General features: G+C 40.4%; 1 protein-coding gene across 1 annotated transcript; it reads right to left on the bottom strand.

The window, feature by feature from the left end:
• Nucleotides 1–391: 391 nt before the first annotated feature.
• On the bottom strand, nucleotides 392–18,177 carry igsf5b (immunoglobulin superfamily, member 5b). The gene is made up of 9 exons (XM_061682274.1): nucleotides 18,129–18,177; nucleotides 16,901–17,209; nucleotides 11,019–11,146; nucleotides 9,645–9,810; nucleotides 8,515–8,646; nucleotides 7,262–7,286; nucleotides 2,555–2,643; nucleotides 848–912; nucleotides 392–600 (listed from the first exon to the last, which is right to left on the bottom strand). The coding sequence occupies exons 1-9, from the start codon at nucleotides 18,175–18,177 to the stop codon at nucleotides 490–492; spliced, it is 1,074 nt and encodes a 357-aa protein (XP_061538258.1). The 3' UTR covers nucleotides 392–489.
• Between the last annotated feature and the right edge of the window lie 3,014 nt (nucleotides 18,178–21,191).

The raw sequence follows: 21,191 nt of genomic DNA, 5'->3' as shown, positions 1-21,191 counted from the left end.
CATATTTATTGATTTAACTGCTGTATATATGCTATATAATCACTTCGAAATGGCAGATGTGGTTTGTAAAGGGCTTCTAGAGTTATCAAGAAAATTGTTAACATCTTTATCCTCTGACCTTTAATGTGAAGTGGCCTACCTCACAAGCAGCAATGTCTCTCTCTAACATTACTGTATATTGTTTTATATTCTACAACAATGGTTAAACGTATTTCTACACGGGTTAAAATGTTACCCAAAACATTCCTTGTATCGTTTATAAAGGTTTTATGATGGGTACAGAACAGATTATCTATGTTTCTATTATTTCTAGTGAAAAATGTATTTCTAAATAGTGAAGCCAACCATCATCCTGGAATGAATAGTGTTTGCCTTCACAGTTCCACTGTAATTAAAAACACTCACAACGAGCTAGTGACTTTACAAAAACATTTGGAAACATTGGTGAAAATACTTCACATCTAAATTCAGAAAGCACATCAAATGTGTTCAAACTGTCGTAACTCTCCTGATGTTTTTGGAGTTCTCCTCTGAAAGGTTGACTTGGGTGTGACCTTCACGATGTAAAGACAGGCTGCTAGATGTCACAACATCAGGAATCTGATGGACAAAAAAAAAAAAAAAAAAAAAAAAGTGGATTTAGTGGAGAAGGACTTTAAAAGGGAAACTCCCTGTCTTGGTTAGTGTTTTGTAAAAGGTTGAGAGCAGCAGTGAGTCTGTAGATCTGCATGTACATCCAGATAAGGTCATCCGTACCCATCAATTCAGGGGTTTATGTGTTTAAATACTAGCAGACTTTGAGAATCTCACCGTCTCCCTATTCTGATGTTATCTTTCTCTAGCTTACCTTGTCAACGCTGACAAAATCCATCTTGCTATGAATTTCCTTGATTATCTCTTTGTAAACTGCGTCTGCAGGATGGGAGAAAAAGCCATTCAGCCCCATCTAACCTTCCAGCCGCAGATCAGGTACTTTTGGTTCAGGCTTAATGGTTCAGGGGACTCCAGTGTGAACACAGCATCCTAAATTTGCCATGATCAATAGATGTGAATGACAGTGTGAGTTAATTGAGGTCTTGGGCCAAAACGATTTCACTGCTGCTCATGACAAATTGCTTTTAATGCTTTGAGGTTTAGAAGAGAGAACAAAGGAAAATGGTCAGGGATGACAATTGAGAATATTTACATGTACGTTCATATTTACGATTAAAAACAGGATGACGAGCCACAGAGCCATGACTCTGGTTGTCACGTGGAATGCTAATGCCAGACTTTAGAAGGAAAAAATAGTTTACTGGATTGTATCCTGTGTTATTCAGTCAATTTTGTTTCACAGGATGCATGCCAAGTCTTTATGTGTGTACCAGGAATAAAACGGAACATAATGCCTCATTGAGCATTCAGAGCAAGAATCCATGAGGGTGTTTGGAACGTTCATGGTATTGGAAAAGTACTTGGTTCGTAAACCATCATTAATAAGACCTTAACTCCTGACAAGAACTCTTATGAACAGAGGTGGGTAGTAACATGCTGTATTTATTGCATTATGTTTACTGAAGTATTTTGGGGAGGGGGAAATGCACGTCAAAGTAGTTTTAATAGAACATACATTATACTTGAGCATTTTTTAAGACAAACTCAGTTACATTGACCTACATACTACTCTTTTTTTTTTTTTTTTTTTTTTTTAAATCTATCCAGTATAACTTGTGCGATGTATTTCGTTTTGGTTTAGCAAAGAGATGTCCGCCTCAGGCGCTCTCACATGACTCCATTGCACAAATTAAATGGAGCCACGGAGTCACACGGTCACACACAAAGTCTCTAAGCAAAGTTTTCAAAGTGAGTAATTTACGGGAAGCATCTCACAAACAATGGAGGGAACAACAATTTGCCTAATGTTGTTTTATATATATTTTTTAAATGTAGATTAAGATATCGTTGGCGAATATTTTGAATTTGCACATTCCTTTTTTATAATTTTGTCTATTTGATACTCATCCTCTGATTTAAAAAAATATAAATTTAAAGTTACATTTAAACAGTACTTGAGTGGGAGTTTTTTTTTCCACTGAACACTTAATTATTTCGGCAGCACGATGGACGACTGGTTAGCACATCTGCTTCACAGTTCTGAGGACCCGGGTTCAAATCCAGCTTGTGTGGAGTTTGCATGTTCTCCCTGTGCCTGCATGGGTTTTCCCCGGGTACTCCCGTTTCCTCCCACATCCCAAACACATGCACATTAGGTTAAGTGAAGATTCTAAATTGCCCATATGTGTGAATGTGTGTGCGAATGGTTTGTTTGTTTATATGTGCCCTGTGATTGGCTGGCGACCAGTTCAGGGTGTACCCCACCTCTCGCCCGAAGATAGCTGGGATAGGCTCCAGCACGCCCGCAACTCTAATGAGGGTAAGCGGTACGGAAAATGCATGGACGGACTTAATTATTTGTACGAGCACTTTTTACTTGAGAAATATTATCCGAATATAACAGCATTCGTACTTGAGCAGAATCTTGGCTATTATACCAACCTGTGCTTATGATACTCACCTGTTGCGCCCTCACTCATAAATCCAAAGTTGACCCTGCCACCTGTAGGCTCGGCAGGCAAACTTCGTCCATTGTTTGATTCCTCACACCTGCAATTACTCAAATGCATAAGCAAAGGTCACGTTTAGCTCAGAGACAATTTTACAAGAAAAAGCTTTTAACACTCCTGATCTAAGGTCATTCACTATCAGATGTGTTCACACTTTGTGCGGCGTAAAACATGATTGTCAGATTTGGCAATGATCGTGGCAAAAAGGCTGGAGAAAGGAAGGACCCAAGTGCTGGGAAGCATGGAGGCAAGGCAGGTGTGCAAGAATCTCAAAATGATTTTTAATTTCAAAAACAATCAAGGAAATACGGATCAGGGAGGCAAAAAAGCATGAATCTAACCATATAATCAGAACCAAGTCAACAAAAACACAGACCATGACAATGATAGAAGTTCATGTTCCTTTTCAGTCCGTTCCCTTGATACGCCACAAGGTAGGCAAAGCTCTGACTACTGTTGCCAGCTTGGGCGTTCATTCCCGGAGAGGCAGGTTGCATCTGAGCGGAAAGTTTTGGAGAAAAAAAGATGGGGCTTCTGCGACCCCATGCTTTCCAAGTCAAGGAATACTACGTCCGCGTCCAAAGGCAAGGAGTTTCAAGTTGGATCCCTCGCTGAGAGTTGGGCGGACCACATGGAGCTCCTGGCGTCAAAATCCAAAATGTGTACCTTTTCCAGTGTCCCTCTCGAGCACGTCTGCCCTGCCACGTTATTTACATGCTCGACAAAAGCAAACAAAGTCGACTTCATATTTCTTGCCAAATGTTTTCTGAATGTTCAGATTTTCCTCAGTTTTAACGGATCTAAAAAGCATTTTTCCACCAAATCCCTTCGAAAAAATGTAATACAATAAAAAAATCGGACAATAGTTGGATATTTAGTAATTGGTTGACACTACAGTATATTCCATGACTTTTGATTTCAAAATGAATTTGTTGTTAAAAAAGGTATAATAATAATAATAACAATAATAAGGTACCATAATAATAATAAAATGCAGGATTCATTGTGTAGATATTGTAATAATATAAGGAGGAGATCATACATTGTGTACGGTTTTCAGAATCACAAAAACCCTTTGAGGGAAATTAGGGTTTCCCTAATTTCAATACAATGAGTTTGACACCCGTGCTCCAGTTGCAACTCAAATAATGCTTAACATGTGTATAGGCATTTATAAAATAAGGGAATAATTAAGGCATCACTATAAATGTAGATTGTTTATAGGTCAGGCAGTAGTGGAATTACACATTCAATGTATCCGTTTCTCACAATTTAGGTAATAACCTACTAAGTACAAGATTTCCAACCTTCTACATTACTACTTTTCTGACAGCACATATTTAGCTCAGCCACACTATGGGCTCTATTTTCGTGACTAGTGCAAATCCAGCGGTGTGCTTAAGGAGGCGGGTCAGACCCGGTTTTGGTAATTTCGTGGACCGGTGTACCCCCAGCGCATTCAAAATGGGACGTCTGCGCTGGTCTGCGCGCGTTCGCTCCTTCAATCCCGTCGGGTTCTTTCATATCTTTTAAAAGCAGCACAATAGTCTCACATGAAGACGTCTCTATATGTGGAAGACGACGCAGCGATCCGTGCATGACCGAAGCATTTGTCACTGCTTGTATTCCGTTCTGGCTGTCTCCTTTCTTCAGGTAATCTAGCATCCTACCACATTCTAAAGACATAGATTCTTTGAAGACTTGTCCACCGGTTTGAATGAGAGTGCGAATGGTTGTTTGTCTATATGCAATTGGCTGGCGACCAGTCCAGGGCATACCCCGCCTCTCACCCAAAAGTCAACTGGGATAGGCTCCAACTCATCCATGACCCTAATGATTAGGCTAGCTGGCATGTTGGCCGTTCACCTTCTACGGTGGTGCATGTGCACTTCCTCCTTTGGTAGAGAGAAGAGTTGCCTTGGTTTACCACTTTCATTAACAGTGAACAGTTTTTACGAAACATGGCTGTCAGCATCGAAGCAACAATGATCGTAAACACACTGTTGAGCAGAGCTGCAGTACTTCTGGTTCCTGTTTCGGCAGCTCAAACAGCTGATGCTTCTGCAACTGCGCACAGCAAACAGGCCGAGAAATTGGTTTTCACTCCAGTCTTCTCACAATCTTCACTTCCTGTCTCTCAGAGCCAGTCGTGTTCCAGGTCACTCGATCCTCGATACGGGCCTTCTTTCCCCAGAGAAGCCAACTCAAGACATGGCTACATCAAGGGCTCTATTTAAAGGGGTGCCTGTGTTGCAGCGAGTCGGTCTTCACCGCTCACGTTTGTCCAGTTTTATCGACTGGGTGTAACAGCTCGTTCGGTGGCTGGTTCTGTGCTTTCACCTTGATTATAAAAAATGTTTGCATTCATTATACTCATAATCCCTCAAGGGAAAATCCGACTCAAACTCTGCTGTACAGTAATCCCTTGCTATGTATATTGCGGTACATCTATTGCGGATTCAGTGCATCCCAAATTTATTTTAAAGGTCTGTGTCGTGCAAATACTCACCTGCACATCTTTGATAGAGTACGCTTTATAGGATAAGTTATTTCAATGTGGCAGCAATGAAATAATTTAATGACTCACAGAAGGTCAATTGGGCTCTTGTTCTTAGCTGATAAAGAAACCTAAGTACCTAACCTGTTTAAAACAAGCCACAGTCAGAGTTTTATGAAATAAATTCACAAATACCAACCTCAGCCTGACAAATAGTTAATGCACACACTCATAACAATATCGACAGGAACAAATGCAAATAAAATGGCATATTTTGCTTGATTTTCTACAACTACATTAGTGTAGTTTAAAACATCACCACAATGCATTGTGGGTACCCATAATGCTTTTTTGCCGACATTTCCAAGAACATGAGTGTGAGGAGTGGTGCAAATGGCCCAAGAAATCGTATGTTTGCCTTGTCGCATAGGCTGTTGTTCATGTCATTCAAGCAGGGCATCCCTGATAAGCACGTACTTGTGTTGCGTGGGTGGATGGCGACCTGAAGTGAGCAAGTAAAATACCTGAATCTCTATCTAAAATGCAATTACACAAATTGAGATTGAAATGCATTTATCAAATTTACGTATATAGTAATATAATCACTAATCAGTTTGCTACATCACATAATTAATTTACACCGGAGGTTTCCTGGAACGTAACCCCCATGATAAATGGTTTACTGTATATTTGTGTTGCATACTACACAGAGAACAGGATCACACACGTGCAGGGACGCAAGGAGAGATGGCAGAGTGGGGATCGCGCAAATACTGCTCTACCTCTTAGACTTGGGGCGCAGCGTCAGTGTCTTGCTCAAGCGCACCCTGACAGTAGTCTGGAAGGAGACCAGTATCCCTCCAACAACTAGTTGCCTTTTTACATGTTTTTCTGTCCACAGCAGGACTTGCACCGTAACCCACTGTTCCCAAAGCCCAAGTCTTTACAGATGAGCTAGTGCCATCCCGCTTATGTAATAATAAGTCAAAAATTTTTCATAATGTTTGTTTCGTATTGTTTTTTGCACCGATCCCCAATATAGGTATGTACTTTTTTTTTTTTTTTTTTAATGTTACAACTAATTTATTACAACAAAATTTTGCAGATCCCAGCTAAGGGTTGCGGACCACTGTGGCTCCCCTTATCCCAGTTTAAGGACTACTGGACTAGGGCACTGGAGGTTGTGCTCTGGTTTGATGTTGCTTTGCAGATCATGTTATACATAGCCCATGTGATATCGAATGAAACGACTGAAAAGGAACTAAATGTTATACGACTACTAATACTGCATAGCTTCTGTTCCCTGAAGGAGAAGAATTAACTCGATTGGACAGGAGTGTATATGAAGAGTGGCTGTCATACTCAGAGATGACCACAATCATGGATCATCGACCAAAAGGTGTTTGTAGAGAAATCTTGAGTCAGGCCGTGGGCTTATAATGTCTCTCATCTCACAGCTTTTGTACTTCATTCCGCTTATTCAGGAAACAGAAATGACATTTGTAACATTCACATTTAGTGACTTTCCAGGTATATTTTTCCTGAAATGTACTGTTTTTATGTTTTTCCTGAAAGTTTATATTTGACTGAGAAACCGTGATAACATTCAGATGGTTCATTTTACCGATTGAAATTTTGATTATCGCTTCTGCCATATTTAGCGTCGACGAGTTGTTTTTCGGCTTGCACCGTCCGATGCATGCCGCAACAGCAAAAAAAAAATAAATGTAAGAAGTCTAAATGTAGAAAAAGTAGTAGAAGTAATAGTGATAGAACATTTTCCAACAGATTCATCTCTAGTCGGGAATAAACAATTTCCTCACAAAGCAGTAATTTATCAGGAGCCTTGTATTGTTTTTATAATTAAATGCACTCATTAAAGAACATGTTTTACGAGATCCAGTCCTCGCCCTGAAAACACTATAAACTGTCGTTTAGCTGTGGAGAAAAATGCTGACAAACGTAATGTGCATTTTATCTGCCTCTTAAAGAAGCCAAAGACAGTAATGTCTGTTTAGTGCAAGCTATTTTAAAATCACAATTTATTTGTTTGAGCAAAAATAAAAGTGCCCTCACGCCTCACTTGTAAGGAAACTTTATTGGCAATAATTTCCTTCAGCACTATAAGGAAGGTCTGTGCAAAAGACATTTGAGATCTTACCCGTTTGCATCCTGTGTACTTTTCTCTGAAAAAAAAAAAAAAAAAAAAGAAAAAAAGAGTTTTAAGCACAGCAGTAGAGACTTACTTCGCGTTGCATCGACCACAGACCCACTGTGCCATCTCAATGGCAATGCATCAACAACAACAAAAATAAGACCGCTATGGAACACACGACCAATTATTAGTTTTGGATCCTGCGCTAACAGCCTCCAGTTAGCTGAGTGTCAATGAGTTTTGTAACAAGGCTTCAACATTATATAACAAGGATGTTATGTATATATAACAACAATGTTAGCCCCATGAGACATATAAAACTGTTACTTTTGCAGGGATAGAAACTGCCTTTGTCGTTATATAACAAATCGCCCTTCTAGAAGTCTCTGAGGGGAACCGGAGCAGCTCCTTGTATTTTTCCAATAATTGCAAAACACACACGACTCTCACGTATGGCTCGATTAAAGAGAGCGGCAAATCAGAGTGATGGTAAAAGGAGCACTCAGGAACAGAATCAACTGCCGGACATATTCCTTTAACCCTGAGCGACAGCCGTGAGTCAGTTACACTAGTCCCCAATCAGTTACAGAGATTACCACAACTTCTAAATGCGTGATTCAAGGCAATTTATACTTTTTTTTTTTTTTTTTTTTTTGCTGTGCAGAGACAAGCTTCCTCCGCCTCCAATGATCCTCTCGGAGTGGACACTCCAAAACCATTTCTGCAACAAGCCTACCACATACTTTTCAAATACTGTACATTTAATTTATTTATTTTATGCTACACAATATGAATTGTATATTCTTGCTACTTTTCATCCCATGTCCCCAAACCACCTTCACCCTTTGAAGCTTCCGCCTCCACTTTGTTATTTTAATATATGAGAGTCTATGAAAAATGTTATAAACTTAAAGACTGAAGACTTACAAATGAAATTGCTACTAGTTGCATCTTGCACAAGTCTCCTTTGCTGTTGGTGTTGATCCTTGGTGACCGCATCTAACCAACCCTGCAGTCATCCTATTTAGAAACTTACTTGTCCAAAAATGCTTGTGTAAAGTGTACCTTTCTGCTGACAACTCATGTTCTCTACGCACTCAGAAAAAAATAGTGTGTGTCCTTGGTGAAGGCCAACGTCACAGAGTGTGACCCCCTTTGCGTCTTCATTATACTTTAATCATAATCTCTGTACAGAAATGAGAACGGGGGAGGCGATACTTTTTTCTCCCACCCGAAGTAATTCAATGAAAAGTGCATACTTGCTTGTCTCCTTTCTCTGTACCAGAGGACAGTGCAGATGCAGAGCAGCAGGAGCAGGAGAAGAGCGGTGAGGGAGGACGTTACCGCCAACGGGACTGTGCAGTCATCTTTATCCTCCACCACCTCTGCAACTGAGGAGAAAGGTTACGTTGGTAAAGAGATGCAAACTTGTTACTGTGCAAGTTGGCTGTAGTTTTGTAAACAGGCTATGAGGAGAAATAGTGTTGCAGCACTGCCAACTGTCCCATACTGTGCCACTTGTTGCTCGCCAGAATTCCTCATCTCAAATCCCAGTAAAAAAATGTAATAGGCCAATCATCCATTTAAACCCTGGCGCAACAGGAAACTGCTATGGTACTTGTTTCTGGTTTGTTTAACTTTTTGCAGCAACTTGGTGCTTGGCAAAATTCATAGGGCTTGAGCCTGCCAACCACTTGGGTGTTGGAGTGACAAATTAACGGCTGACAGCCCTGTGCCCCTGGACAGAACTCCAAGTACAGAGGTGAGACACTGCTCTGTATTGAATATTAGGTGTGTTCAATACAATGTTTATTTAATTTTATTTTTTTGTGTGTTTTATATAGGATATGGCACTTATATAGCGCTATATAGCTATACCGGAGACAAATTCCTTGTGTGTTTTGGACATACTTGGCAAATAAAGATGATTCTGATTCTGATTCTGATTCTGATCACGGTCCCCAAAGTGCTTTACAGATGCTCACACATTCACCCATGCACACATTCATACACCACTGGGTGGCTGCTGCCATGCTAGGCCCTGCCAGTCCAAATTGGAGCAATTTGGTGTCCAGTGTCTTGTCCAAGGACACTTTGACAGCGGACAGTCAGAGCTGGTATTCAAACCGTCGACCCTACGATTACATCTCTACCAACTGAGCCACAGTCGCCCCGCATATTATATGTCCGTTTTACCGAACACTTACCTGAGAGTGACAAATAAACAGGCAGTAAGGAATGCTTTTTAAAAAATGTGTTCAAGTAAGTTTAAGAGTGTTTAAAGCCTATGGAAGGGGTGAAACTATTTTTTCACATCTCAAGTGCACCTGGAAGGTAGCCCCGAGATGAACAGGGGGTTCACTGTAATATGATGCTAATGGTGTCTTACCCACTGTCAGAGAAATGCTGCTCATCAGTGGCGTGGAGAGGGCAGACACTGAGGCCAGACAGTCAACACGTGAGCTCTGTGTCGCCGTCATGCTGAGGTTGCTGCTCACAGTGAAGAGGCTCTTTCCCGTCTGTTCACTGCTGAGGTGGTATGAACTCTGGCTCAACTCCACATCAACAGACAAATACATTATTATTTTGCTGCATGAAAACAACACAAAAAAATAGGTCAATTTTGAGTGTTTATAAACAAGATGCACTCAATGGTTGGCTATCACCTCTTACAAATTATGATATTATGCTAGCCTACAGGCTATATCTACCATGACCAAAGTTTAGGCATTTCATTTGTTTGCTATCTTCTGAATTATTTAGCCATTCCCGCAATGACCATGTTAACTCTGTCTGAATTTCCACCCCGCAAGAAGAAAATAATCATTTACAAGCCATTTACTCCCTTTTATCAATGCCTCTGCCTCAGTCAAATGACATGGAGTGGTTTGTTTATTAGTGGTGCCATCTTTTACCACCGAGACGAACTTGTGTCGGTATGGTGAACCGTCCTATACGTCTTTAAATATGGCAGTCGTCTTGTCTTAGAAATTTCTAGATGTATTCGCTACTGTAGGCGTTTGTCACCTTCATCCTCGAGTGCAGCGAGAGGCAATGCTGCTGGGATCAGTTCATCAGCCGCACTGCCGTTAATCGACTTAATTCTCTCGCCAGTGGGTGTTGCGATGCTGCAGCAAGGCAGCTGGGCCCATCTGCAGCACCCACAGATCATTGGCTACCTCCTGGGGGGTGGCTTCCAACTTTGTTTGTTGGCTTTATAGTCATGCGGTGTGGTTAAGTAGACAAATAAAGCGTTATCCAATCAACAGATAATATTAGATACACCTGCATAATGTAATGAAAGCGGTATTTGAAATTTGGATTTAAAGATGCCTAGAATGGCACTCAGAGAAACGCAGACCTCCACTAAGGCCAAAGGAATCCCAAACATGCCCTGATGACTGATTGTTTGTAAAGTCTAAACTGAACTGTACCCTTTTTATAACTGTCGTTGTAGTTAACAGTGGTGTAAAACCGCACTGCATCATACTGAGAGTTGTTTCTAATCTTTTTTTCCCTGTAGGACACACTGCAGTTCTTCACTACTGCACTCTTCAAGCACTATAAAACACATATGCTGTCATATAACAATTGCTACTGTGAAATGAAAATCCAGACACTGAAGGCATCACACTTAACAGGTATGAGTCGTGACAGCTGTGTTGCAAAATGTTAACCAGACGCCAGAATCTCATTTTGACTAATATGTTAACTGTGGTATAACATACATGTTGCGCATATACGATTCTTGTCATTTGTTTACCTTTTTACCATGGACTTCCCATTGCAAAGAAGGTTCGGGGTACCATCCCACGGCGTCACACTCAAACCAGACCAACTCTCCCTTTAAAGCTATTGTGTTGTCTCCAAAGATGTTCACAGTCCCTTTTTCTGAAATCAACCAACAGAACAGGTATAATCACACACGCGCAAACATGCAGGTGCCTCAGTTCTGTTTGCGCTAGCAGAATTTGAGTTTTTAGCCATAATTGGTCATTTGGAAACCCGCTATAATGCACTGCAACAATGTGGTTTCTCTCAGACAGTGTTGAAAGCAAATTATACTACTCAAGGAATATAATAGGAATACTTAAATTAATATAGCTAGCATAGCTTATATATATATATATATTGTATGTATATTTTAGTAGTCATTAGCAAGACTGCCTCGCCTCAATTCAGGCCTTGTGTGGAGTTTGCATGTTCTCCTCATGCTTGTATAAGTTTTTTCTAAGTACCGGTACTGTACGCTACCCACATTCCAGAAAATGCATATTAGGTTTGTTTATATATAGTTAGTTAGTTAGTTAGTTAGTTAGTTAGTTAGTTAGTTAGTTAGTTAGTTAGTTTACGACTAAATTATCCATGGGTATGAATATGAGTGTGAATGTTAACATGCAAGAGGCAGACATGACTCATGTTTTCCTTTTGGCCTTCCTGTTTGAATTTTTTTTAACACACAAGTTGACTTTTGATTGCAAGTTAATGTCATTCGTCACACTTACAAAAAAGACAAATTTAAACATTAAACAAAAGTTTAATATTAGATTAGATAAATCATATTAGTTTTACGCATCTCATTCAAATTAACGGTAATTTGAGAGAATTTGCTATGTCATTAACTCACTGTGGAAACCCCTGATGGGACAAGCAGAAAGTTACAACAAAATTAGATTACTAAATGATGTAAATTTTAACGATGGCAAAAAATTTTGAGAAATACTATTGTTAAAAAAAACGTTTTGTGATGTACTGAAATATTTTTACATTTGTAAGAAGTGCCCGATAAAAGGTTGAGCACTGCCAACATATCCAGCAGTGTGCAAAAGATGAGCAGGAGCAGCACATCTCTCGGTCCCTTCACTTATATGAAAAAAACAGACGTGTTTGATTGATTGAGCGCCCTAAAGTGTCAAAAGCCTGACAAATGCTGCTCATCTTTTCCCCCTCAACTAGCACCCTGTCAACCAAATAATCCTCTGTTGTGCATAGACGTACAGCATGTTGTCAGGCAGCATGAACAGTGGCAGAGGAAAAGACTATTTGATTCCTGAATTTGGAGCCATAAAGGAGATCACACTCTCCAACTGTAAAACTGTACATTTTCAACGTGGACTCCGGATGTATTTAGAGGGTGGTGAGAGCGAATGTTGGCAGGCAACCAGCAGGCTTGTTCCAAGTGACTGATAAGAGGCTGCGGGCCATCATAACTTACATTAACGTCAACTTTACAGCTGAAGCAGGTCTTGAAGCATCTCACATAAAGAGACCAACTGAATTGTGCACCAACAGTGTAGCACCATGTTGTGCCGAAACATGCCGGGCAGCACTCAGGTCTACTGGATGTACTGTACATGCAGCGTAATTAAGAGCAAGACGAAGAAGCAAAGAAGGTCTCCTACTAAGCTGGTGTAATAGTTGTTGTTCCCACAGAGTAGAAGGAATATATGCCTGTGAGTAATGTTGTATGCTGTGTGTGCGTTAAAGTAGCAGTTGTTTGAAGGTTTATAATTACTGTAAAGCGTTTTAAATAAGAATAAGAATAATTAATTGTTAATTTCCGTTCGCTCATTGATGGCGGATTATATATTAGCAATAAAATATCTTATATAGTTTGGTTACACACAATGTTGAATTCGTTTTTATTTTATGTGTCAGTTTTATTGTACACTTCAACTGGCAGTTACAAATAAACAGCTTGAAGCATGCACACTTTTTCACTCCTTTGGCGAACTGTGTGAGCAAGACAGTCTTCTTTTTGTTTACTATAAGTGATGTTATATGATTATTTTTAACAGCAAGAGAGTGGGAACAGACACTAAGGAATACTATAAAAGGTTTTTTATAAGTTTGTGTGTGTTTTGACAAGGTTGGAGGTGTATAACTATTTTTATATTTAAAAAAATAATAATAATATGGTCTCTATATATAGCGGATTTTCACCTATCACAGGTGAGTCTGAAATGCACCCCACATGATAGACAGCGTCTGTACCACAGTGGAAAAGAGTAAAAGAAGAAAAACAGCATCTATGAGGTCAAAAAAAGACCAAGGTAGAGTGGCTGAAGACATCCTCCTTATATTAACAAATAAAGTCCAGGCAGAGGATCTGCAGCAAATTTGTGGCTCCCTTCCAACTCTTTATTTGAGGCTGCTGTACACAAATCACAGACTTGCTGACTGTTAAGTGGACGTGCCAGGATGCACCGTTAATTCCAAGGCTGTGTCAGGTCAGAGCCATCGTCTGCTTGCAGCTAGCCACAGGGGTGTGTAGTGCGTGTTGTGGAGGGCGGGAGGCTGTTTCACTAACACTACTATTAATGAGTGAACATGTCAGCGGGGATTGCAGTTCTGGCGAGTGATGGAGGCTCTCTTTATAATATATTGGAAAAGGTTAAGGGCAAGAATGCAAACGAGCAGAAGGATAAGTTCATGAAGCAAAGGTCCATACAAATCTCTTGGCATTTAATGACTTCTCAACTCATCTGAGATATTCCATTTCCATGAAACGGAATAGTGCCGTGTCAGCAACAATTGTCACTATCTTTCTGGACATAATTGCTGTTATTAGAGGAAATATGGTGACTTTTAATCAAGTAACGTACGGGACTGCATGTAATGATCTATGTGCCGATAGTTGTGTAATTTTATACTTAGAAAAAGGACACCATTATCATGTACAAGTTAGTGTAGTTTACCAGTTTTTATCTTTAAATACTTTTAATTCGGCGGCACGGTGGCCGACTGGTTAGAGCATCAGTTCAATCTGCGGCCCCGCCTGTGTGGAGTTTGCATGTTCTCCCCGTGCCTGCGTGGGTTTTCTCCGGGCACTCCGGTTTCCTCCCACATCCCAAAAATATGCATGCATTGGAGACTCTAAATTGCCCGTAGATGTGAATGTGAGTGCGAATGGTTGTTTGTTTCTATGTGCCCTGCGATTGGCTGGCAACCAGTTCAGGGTGTACCCCGCCTCCTGCCCGATGACAGCTGGGATAGGATCCAGTACGCCCGCGACCCTAGTGAGGAGGAGAAGCGGCTCAGAAAATAGATGGATGGATGGATGGACTTTTAATTCGTTGTGAGAAAATGTAACATTCAATTGTACTTGTGTGGAAGTTGTGCACTTTTCTACTTTATAAAAAAAAAAAAAAAAAGACACCTTGAATGCACATCCAAGCCAACTACTGTATTTCATACTTCTATATTCAAAGTGCAAATGTTTCGTGTCAAAAAGCCGTTAAAAAATAAAGTCCCCCCCAAAAATACTGTTACCAGTTCTCTTTTTGAAAGGGACACCATTATAATGCTGACTGCAAATTCAAACCATAATTTGTAACTATTTAATAGTATTCAAAGATAGAATAATCTTTTGTTTTTTGTTTTTTTTTAAAAACACTTCCCTTAAGTAAAAATATTGTTTATTCCAAGAGAACTATGTTGTTGTTCAAATAAAATACTGTAGTACAATGATGAAAATGTTTCTAAACTTGTTTATTCATTTATTTATCTACGTTCCTACCCTCACCTATGGTCACAAGCTGTGGCTTCGAAAGAACAAGATCCCAAAATGAGTTTCCTCCACAGGGTGTCCGGGGTCTCACTTAGCGATAGGGTGAGAAGCTCGGTCATCCGGGAGGAGCTCAGAGTAGAGCCGCTGTTCCTCGGGATCCCCCCGGAAGAGCTGGATGAAGTGGCTAGGGAAGAGAAGTCTGGGCTTCCCTGCTAAAGCTACTGCGCCCCCGACCCGACCACAGATAAGCGGTAGAAAATAAATGGATGATGGATGGATGGATTATTATTCTATAGTTATGATAGGAAAAGGGGTGTTTTTAAAACAAGTTATGCTCAAACAAAATGACTGAACATAAAATACATACTCTAAACAGGAGCCCATTAATACTGTATGTTTAATTCTCATGAAAGCCAGTTTTTGCTGATCTTTAACATTCTGTATTCAAATGCTGATTTTATTATATTATTGGATGGTGGATTTATTTATTTATTTATTTACAAACTATGTGGTATAATTGCTGAAGGAACATTATTTTTAAACACTGTGTATAAAGTCAATTTTCTAACAAGGACTGCAAAAATGAAGTTTCTTGCACATTTTTAATAATTTAATCAACTCACACTTGGGATTTTGACCTTGTGATTTAAATTAAATATGGTTCAGGCCATTTTTCTTTTTGTACCGCTTATGCTCACTCAGCTCGTAGGTGAGCTGGATGCTGTCCCAGCTGACTTTGGGTGAGAGGTGGGGTACATCCAGGACTGGTTACACTTGCAGAATTTTTTATAACACATCAATTATAAATGACCAATTAAGTCTAGTTAGATGTTTAAAATTGAACAACAAATATTTCATCTAATTCTATTGGTATGGTATTGGTTCATTTCATTATCTTGATCAGCATTTTACCATTTTAAGATTAAACAGGAGTTATGTTTCTTTGTACTGAACCTCAAATGCAGTGCATTCACCACACTACTGAAATGTCATCAGTTTTATTTTATTTTGTTATTTCCAACATACTTCTCCTTCTGTCGACACCAGAACAAAGTGGTTAAAATTAGATGTAATTCTTCAGTGTCTTTCAAAGAAAATTACAAACCAATCAGCTTGAAAAGCAAATGCCCGTAGGTGTGAATGTGAGTGCGAATGGTTGTTTGTTTATGTGTGCCCTGCGATTGGCTGGCAACCAGTTCAGGGTGTACCCCGCCTCCTGCCCAATGATAGCTGGGATAGGCTCCAGCAATCCCGCGACCCTTGTGAGGAGAAGCGGCTCAGTAAATGGATGGATGGATGCTTTTCTCTAGTGGGGCTCATATGTTGAAGCAGCAGCAGTGCGTGGGTGGCTGCAATCAAAGCAACATTTGCTTTTTTTTTTTTCTCCATCAAGGTTATGTTCAATGTGTTCTGCAACCACTAGCACTGGAGTGTTTTTTTGGGCTTGGAAGTGTCTTCTATTTGCAAGAAGATGAGAAATTGAGGGAAATCGTTTTTTTTTTTTTTTTCTGTGAAATATTATACTGTATGTTGCTTTCTTGCTTTGTCTTTTTCCCTTCAGAAAACATTATTTCAGTTAGGTTCACATTGCAATGTCAAAATTTAGTTATAGTTTTGTAGTGTCTTTAAAAAAAATCGAAATAAAGATCAGACTTGATGTATCGTCAATAATATACAGGATTCACTACGGACTGAAGTCAAAAAGTCATACAGTAACTAGTACTTTTACAAAGGAGCGTTTTATCAGTGACCTTTTGTCCCATGAAGACCGTGGTTAAGATGATGTCATAAAGAGAACTCCAGGCACAGTTTGGATTCGACATAAACATGTTAACGTATGTTTAACATCTAAATACTAGGCCACTGACTTGTGTCATAAAACTACCAGTTAAACCTTAACTACATGAGCACTAACTAGTAACTGTACTTCCAAAGGATGAGCATGGGAAAAATACCGTTACATGGCAATGGACCAGCTATTAGTGCAGCATTCTTGGAATTGTAGTATTAGTGGTGTGTGTTTGTGTGTGTGTTAAACAGTATACGAATTGGTCAGTTATTACAGATATTGAAAGAAATATCATGGTCAAAATTAAAAGTGTATATATTAAAAAGGGTGCAAATATGATACTGACCTTGAACAAATAGCCTTGCTGTTTTCTTGCCATTGCCCTGCAGGTTACAGCTCACTTGTCCCTCATGGAGCCTCTCCACACTCTTGAGAACCAACTCCCAACCATCTCCATTCTGGCTTTTCTCTGCTGTCACATTGGGCAAGGAGGAGGAAAGCACATTGTGAATTCTGGAGATGGTGACCACCACCGTGCTGTTCAGCTCCCACATCATAACGTCCCATTCTGCACTGTCGGTACTGCAGGTAAAGCGGGCCTCGTCCCCGCTAAGGACAGTCAAGCTGACGGGCGACAGCTTTAGAAGAGCGGAAACTGCAAAAGATTCAAAGGAGAATACTGAAGTTATTGTTTTGTCACGTTTAAGAAAGTGAAATTATTAACATTGTCTAGCAAACCCAGAAAGCATATTAATGTACATGATGTTAAAAGGTAAATGGATTGCACATCATAGAACCGGAAAGTGAAAGTATTGTCCTGTTGGACACACCCAAGTCTGCCCTGGCTACTCAGTACGATAATAGCGAAGTTGTCAACGATCACAAAAGAAGAAGACTGACTCACTCCAAGCAGTAAGCTCCCTCTTCACTGTCATCTTGCAGCAACAAAGGGTAAATGTGTGGTTTATTAGTCCCTGCAGTAAAGGTTTCATGATGGTGCCATTTTGACTCTAGAATAGATCAATTCCATTTCCTGTTAGACTAAAGGTTCCCCTAAAGATTTTTAAGAGAGAGGAGAAAACAGGCACATATCAATGTGCCAAGAGATGCAGTCTCATTGGTTTACAATACTCAGGGTGATGTATAACACCTTTGCTGTGAACTTGGCATGCAGGATCATAAATTATACATCCATTTAGGAAATGAGGCCTGACAAAATAAATAGATGCATTTACATCTGGGCCAAACAGCATATTGCAATCAGAGAATGGCACACTAATGAGCATCATTTGAGTTTACTCCTGTTGGGAATTAAGGACCAGTGACTCTGAATTCCCATGGCCACTGGCTCCATCTTACTGATATTATTTGGAAGAAAATTCATAACAGTGCAGCGAGATCATTCGGGCTTCCTCTAACTAGGTGGTCTGTGGGCGTAAGCAGAAGCGAAGTAGTAGTGCTGCACTTCAACACAAGCACTGTGGCTGTTAATGCATGCTTTACTGGCCTTTGTGACATCATCATCATCATCGCCAGTCAGACAAGAGGCAGTTTACTTTATGCTCAACTCTCACCTTGAGTGCTGTATGACAGAAGGACCACCGACAGAATAAAAAAGTCCATAATTTTGCATTTCAATGTCACCCAGTAATCACAGCAAAAGGGACCTGGAAATAAAACATGCATAAAGCATGATCAGTAGTCATCTTTGTTTGAAAATGTTTTAAAGTCAGGTCAAACTACTGTACCCGGCCAAAACATTAGTTACACCTATAGAGATCCAAATACAAGAGACATATCAACATTTCTGCCTTTACACAATATTGTATTCCATGCGTTATTACTGTGGTGGTTGTTTGCTCTGCAAAATAGGGCCCAAAATATAAGAACCACTTTTAATTTCTAGAAATGCAAAGTGAAAACACTCTCTCTGACAGCATCAATCAAAACTATGCGATATAATCTGAGCAAAGGCAGAATTTCGGATAAACACTATCGTATGTATTGGACCATATGACAAAAACGTATACCTAATGAAGTGTCCCGTTAGCATGAAGGCATATCTAATGAAGCAGAAAGTATTGCACTGTGAAAGATAGGATAATTACTCAACAATAATAAACCTGGCTATAAAACAATGCATTAAGATAGCAAGTAAACCTGAAGGATTAATTAAATCAGTGGGAAAACGTGGCCACTTAAAGGACTGTACAGTAATTCCTGTGGGGAAAGTGAAATGCAATGGAGCGTTCCACTAATGTAGGTCATCTTACACTAAATTCCTTTTTTGCAAGTAGGAAAATAGTCAATCGCAACCATTTACACAGCATATGGTCATTTCTGACTCGGAAAGGGCTGCCTCCTTTATCGATACAGTAACACATTTAGCAGTACATTTTGTTACTATTTATTTGATTATGATTTTTGCACTTTTATGTATCCTTGTGTTAAATTTTTATAGTTTATTTTTATTTTGTATTTTACACTTAAAGACTGGTTTAATGCATACAATGATGGGTAAAATAAAGAACGTTTGAATAAAATGGGCTCGACGTATTTTTCCTCATTCAATTGCGTTAAAGTTTGACGGAAGGAAAACGCATACAATTCTAATGTACCTGTACAAACAGTGATAAGTCTAAAGTCTATTCTATTCTATTCAAAAGTATAATTAAATGTGTCTGACTTACCTCATTGTCTGTGCGGAAGAGTAGCAAGAATGGCACATGATAAATATACTGTATTTCAATGATACTGGTACTTCTTTGTGCGTGGGGCTCCGCTACATCACTCAAAAAATGCCCTGTTAAATATTAGCAGAAAGAACTTTGCCCCACAACAACTCAAACTGATGCAGACACACACTCACACACACACGGCACACAAACACGCAGTGTGACTCAGACAGCAAACAGAGGTCCTTGTATTTCTCACGGTGGACAAAAATAAAACCCAAAGAGTGAATGGAACCCCGCACTGTCATGGTCTGTTGTTTTTGTTGACTTGGTTCTGATTAGATTGTGTTTTTCGTGCTTTTGTCAAGTTGTCCTCTGTCACATGTTCATGTCTTGTCTTCTCATTTACATTAGTTATTGTCTTCACCTGTTCTCATCAGCACTACCTTGTTTCAACGAATCCAGCCTCCAGCCACTCGTCTTGTCCAGGTGTTTGTCAATTTGTTTGTATATAGTTCCCTGGTTTCTTTCAGCCCCTCCTTGAGCCATCACCTTTATCATGGTGGAGGGGTTTGTGTGTCCCAATGATCCTAGGAGTTAAGTTGTCTGGGGCTTTGTGTCCCTGGCAGGGTCATCCATGGTAAACAGGTCCTAGGGGAGGGACGATGGCAAATTATGGCTCAAAGACTCCCTATGACGATGACGATATATGGATGAGGGGTCTTGTGGGGGGTGCTCGGGGAGTACGGGATACCGTGCCCCCACATACAGGCTGTTCAGTCCATGTACAACCGGTGTCAGAGTTTGGTCCGTATTGAAGCCAGTAGGTCAGATTTGTTTCCAGTGAGAGTTGGACTCCGTCAAGGCTGGCCTTTGTCAATTTCTAGTTGCAGCCGAGTCATTTAGAGGGTCCACTTAGGTGACCTCAGTATTACCTCTCTGATTTTTGCAGATGATTCGGTTCTGTTGGCTTCATTAAGCTACGATTTTCAACTCTCACTGGAGTGGTTCGCAGCTGAGTGTGAAGCAGTTAGAATGAGAATCAGCACTTCCAAATCTGAGAGCATGGTCCTCAGTTGGAAAAGGGTGGAGAGTCATCTCCAGGATGGGAATGAGATCCTGCCCCAAGTGGAGGACTATCTCGGGGTCTTGTTCACAAGTAAGGGTAGAATAGAGTGGGTGATCAACAGGTGGATCAGTGTAGCGTCTGCGGTGATGTAGAGTCTTTATCGTTCTGTCATGCTAAAGCAGGAGCTCAGCTCTCAATTTACCAGTCGATCTACGTTCCTATCCTCAAATGTGGTCACGAAGCTGTGGCTGTGACCGAAAGAAACAATATGGCGGATACAAGCAGCCGAACTGAGTTTCCTCCACAGGATGTCTTTCACTTTCATAGAGAGAGTGAGAAGCGTGGTCATCCGGGACGGTCTCAGAGTAGAGTGTCTCCTCTGCATTGAGAGGAGCCAGATGAGGTGGCTCGGGCATCTGGTTAGGATGCCGCCTGGACGCCTCCCTGGTGAGGTGTTCCGGGCATGTCTCACCGGGAGGAGGCCCCGAGATGACCTAGGACATGCTGGAGAGACTATAGTATGTCTCCCCATTTGCTTCAATTAACTCAACATGTATGGTGTTGGAATGTGGGAGAAAGCCAGATTAGCCGTACAAAGCCCACGCAAACACGAGGAGAATATGCAAATTCCACACGATGGCCGCAGTCAAGATTCAAACCCCAGACCCCAATGAAACTGTCTTCACTATTAATTGAAACGGAATCATTTTCTTGGGGAGGTGTGTGCAGATAAGAGGCTAATTTACCCTCCAAACTGGCATAACATAGAGACATGGCAAATGATGATAACAAAAATGAAACCTGTTTGGTCCCATCACTCTTGCCAGGCTTTGAACAGTGCTCCATTGATCTATAAATATGAAAAAAACTAAATATAGCCACATAATCGGGAT

Source organism: Phycodurus eques, chromosome 7 (genome assembly GCF_024500275.1).
Source record: "Phycodurus eques isolate BA_2022a chromosome 7, UOR_Pequ_1.1, whole genome shotgun sequence".
NCBI classification, from domain to species: Eukaryota; Metazoa; Chordata; class Actinopteri; order Syngnathiformes; family Syngnathidae; genus Phycodurus; species Phycodurus eques.
This window is presented reverse-complemented; position numbering and strand designations above follow the sequence as displayed.

Bases quoted from the DNA above. Each gene is read 5' to 3' on its own strand.
- igsf5b (XM_061682274.1), bottom strand. From the start codon at position 18,177: ATGGACTTTTTTATTCTGTCGGTGGTCCTTCTGTCATACAGCACTCAA. The intron at 11,147-16,900 runs GTCAGTATCATA...GGTTGATTTCAG, and splicing joins AGCAAGGCTATTTGTTCAAG to AAAAAGGGACTGTGAACATC. The intron at 8,647-9,644 runs GTAAGACACCAT...CTTTCTCCTCAG, and splicing joins CAGCATTTCTCTGACAGTGG to TTGCAGAGGTGGTGGAGGAT.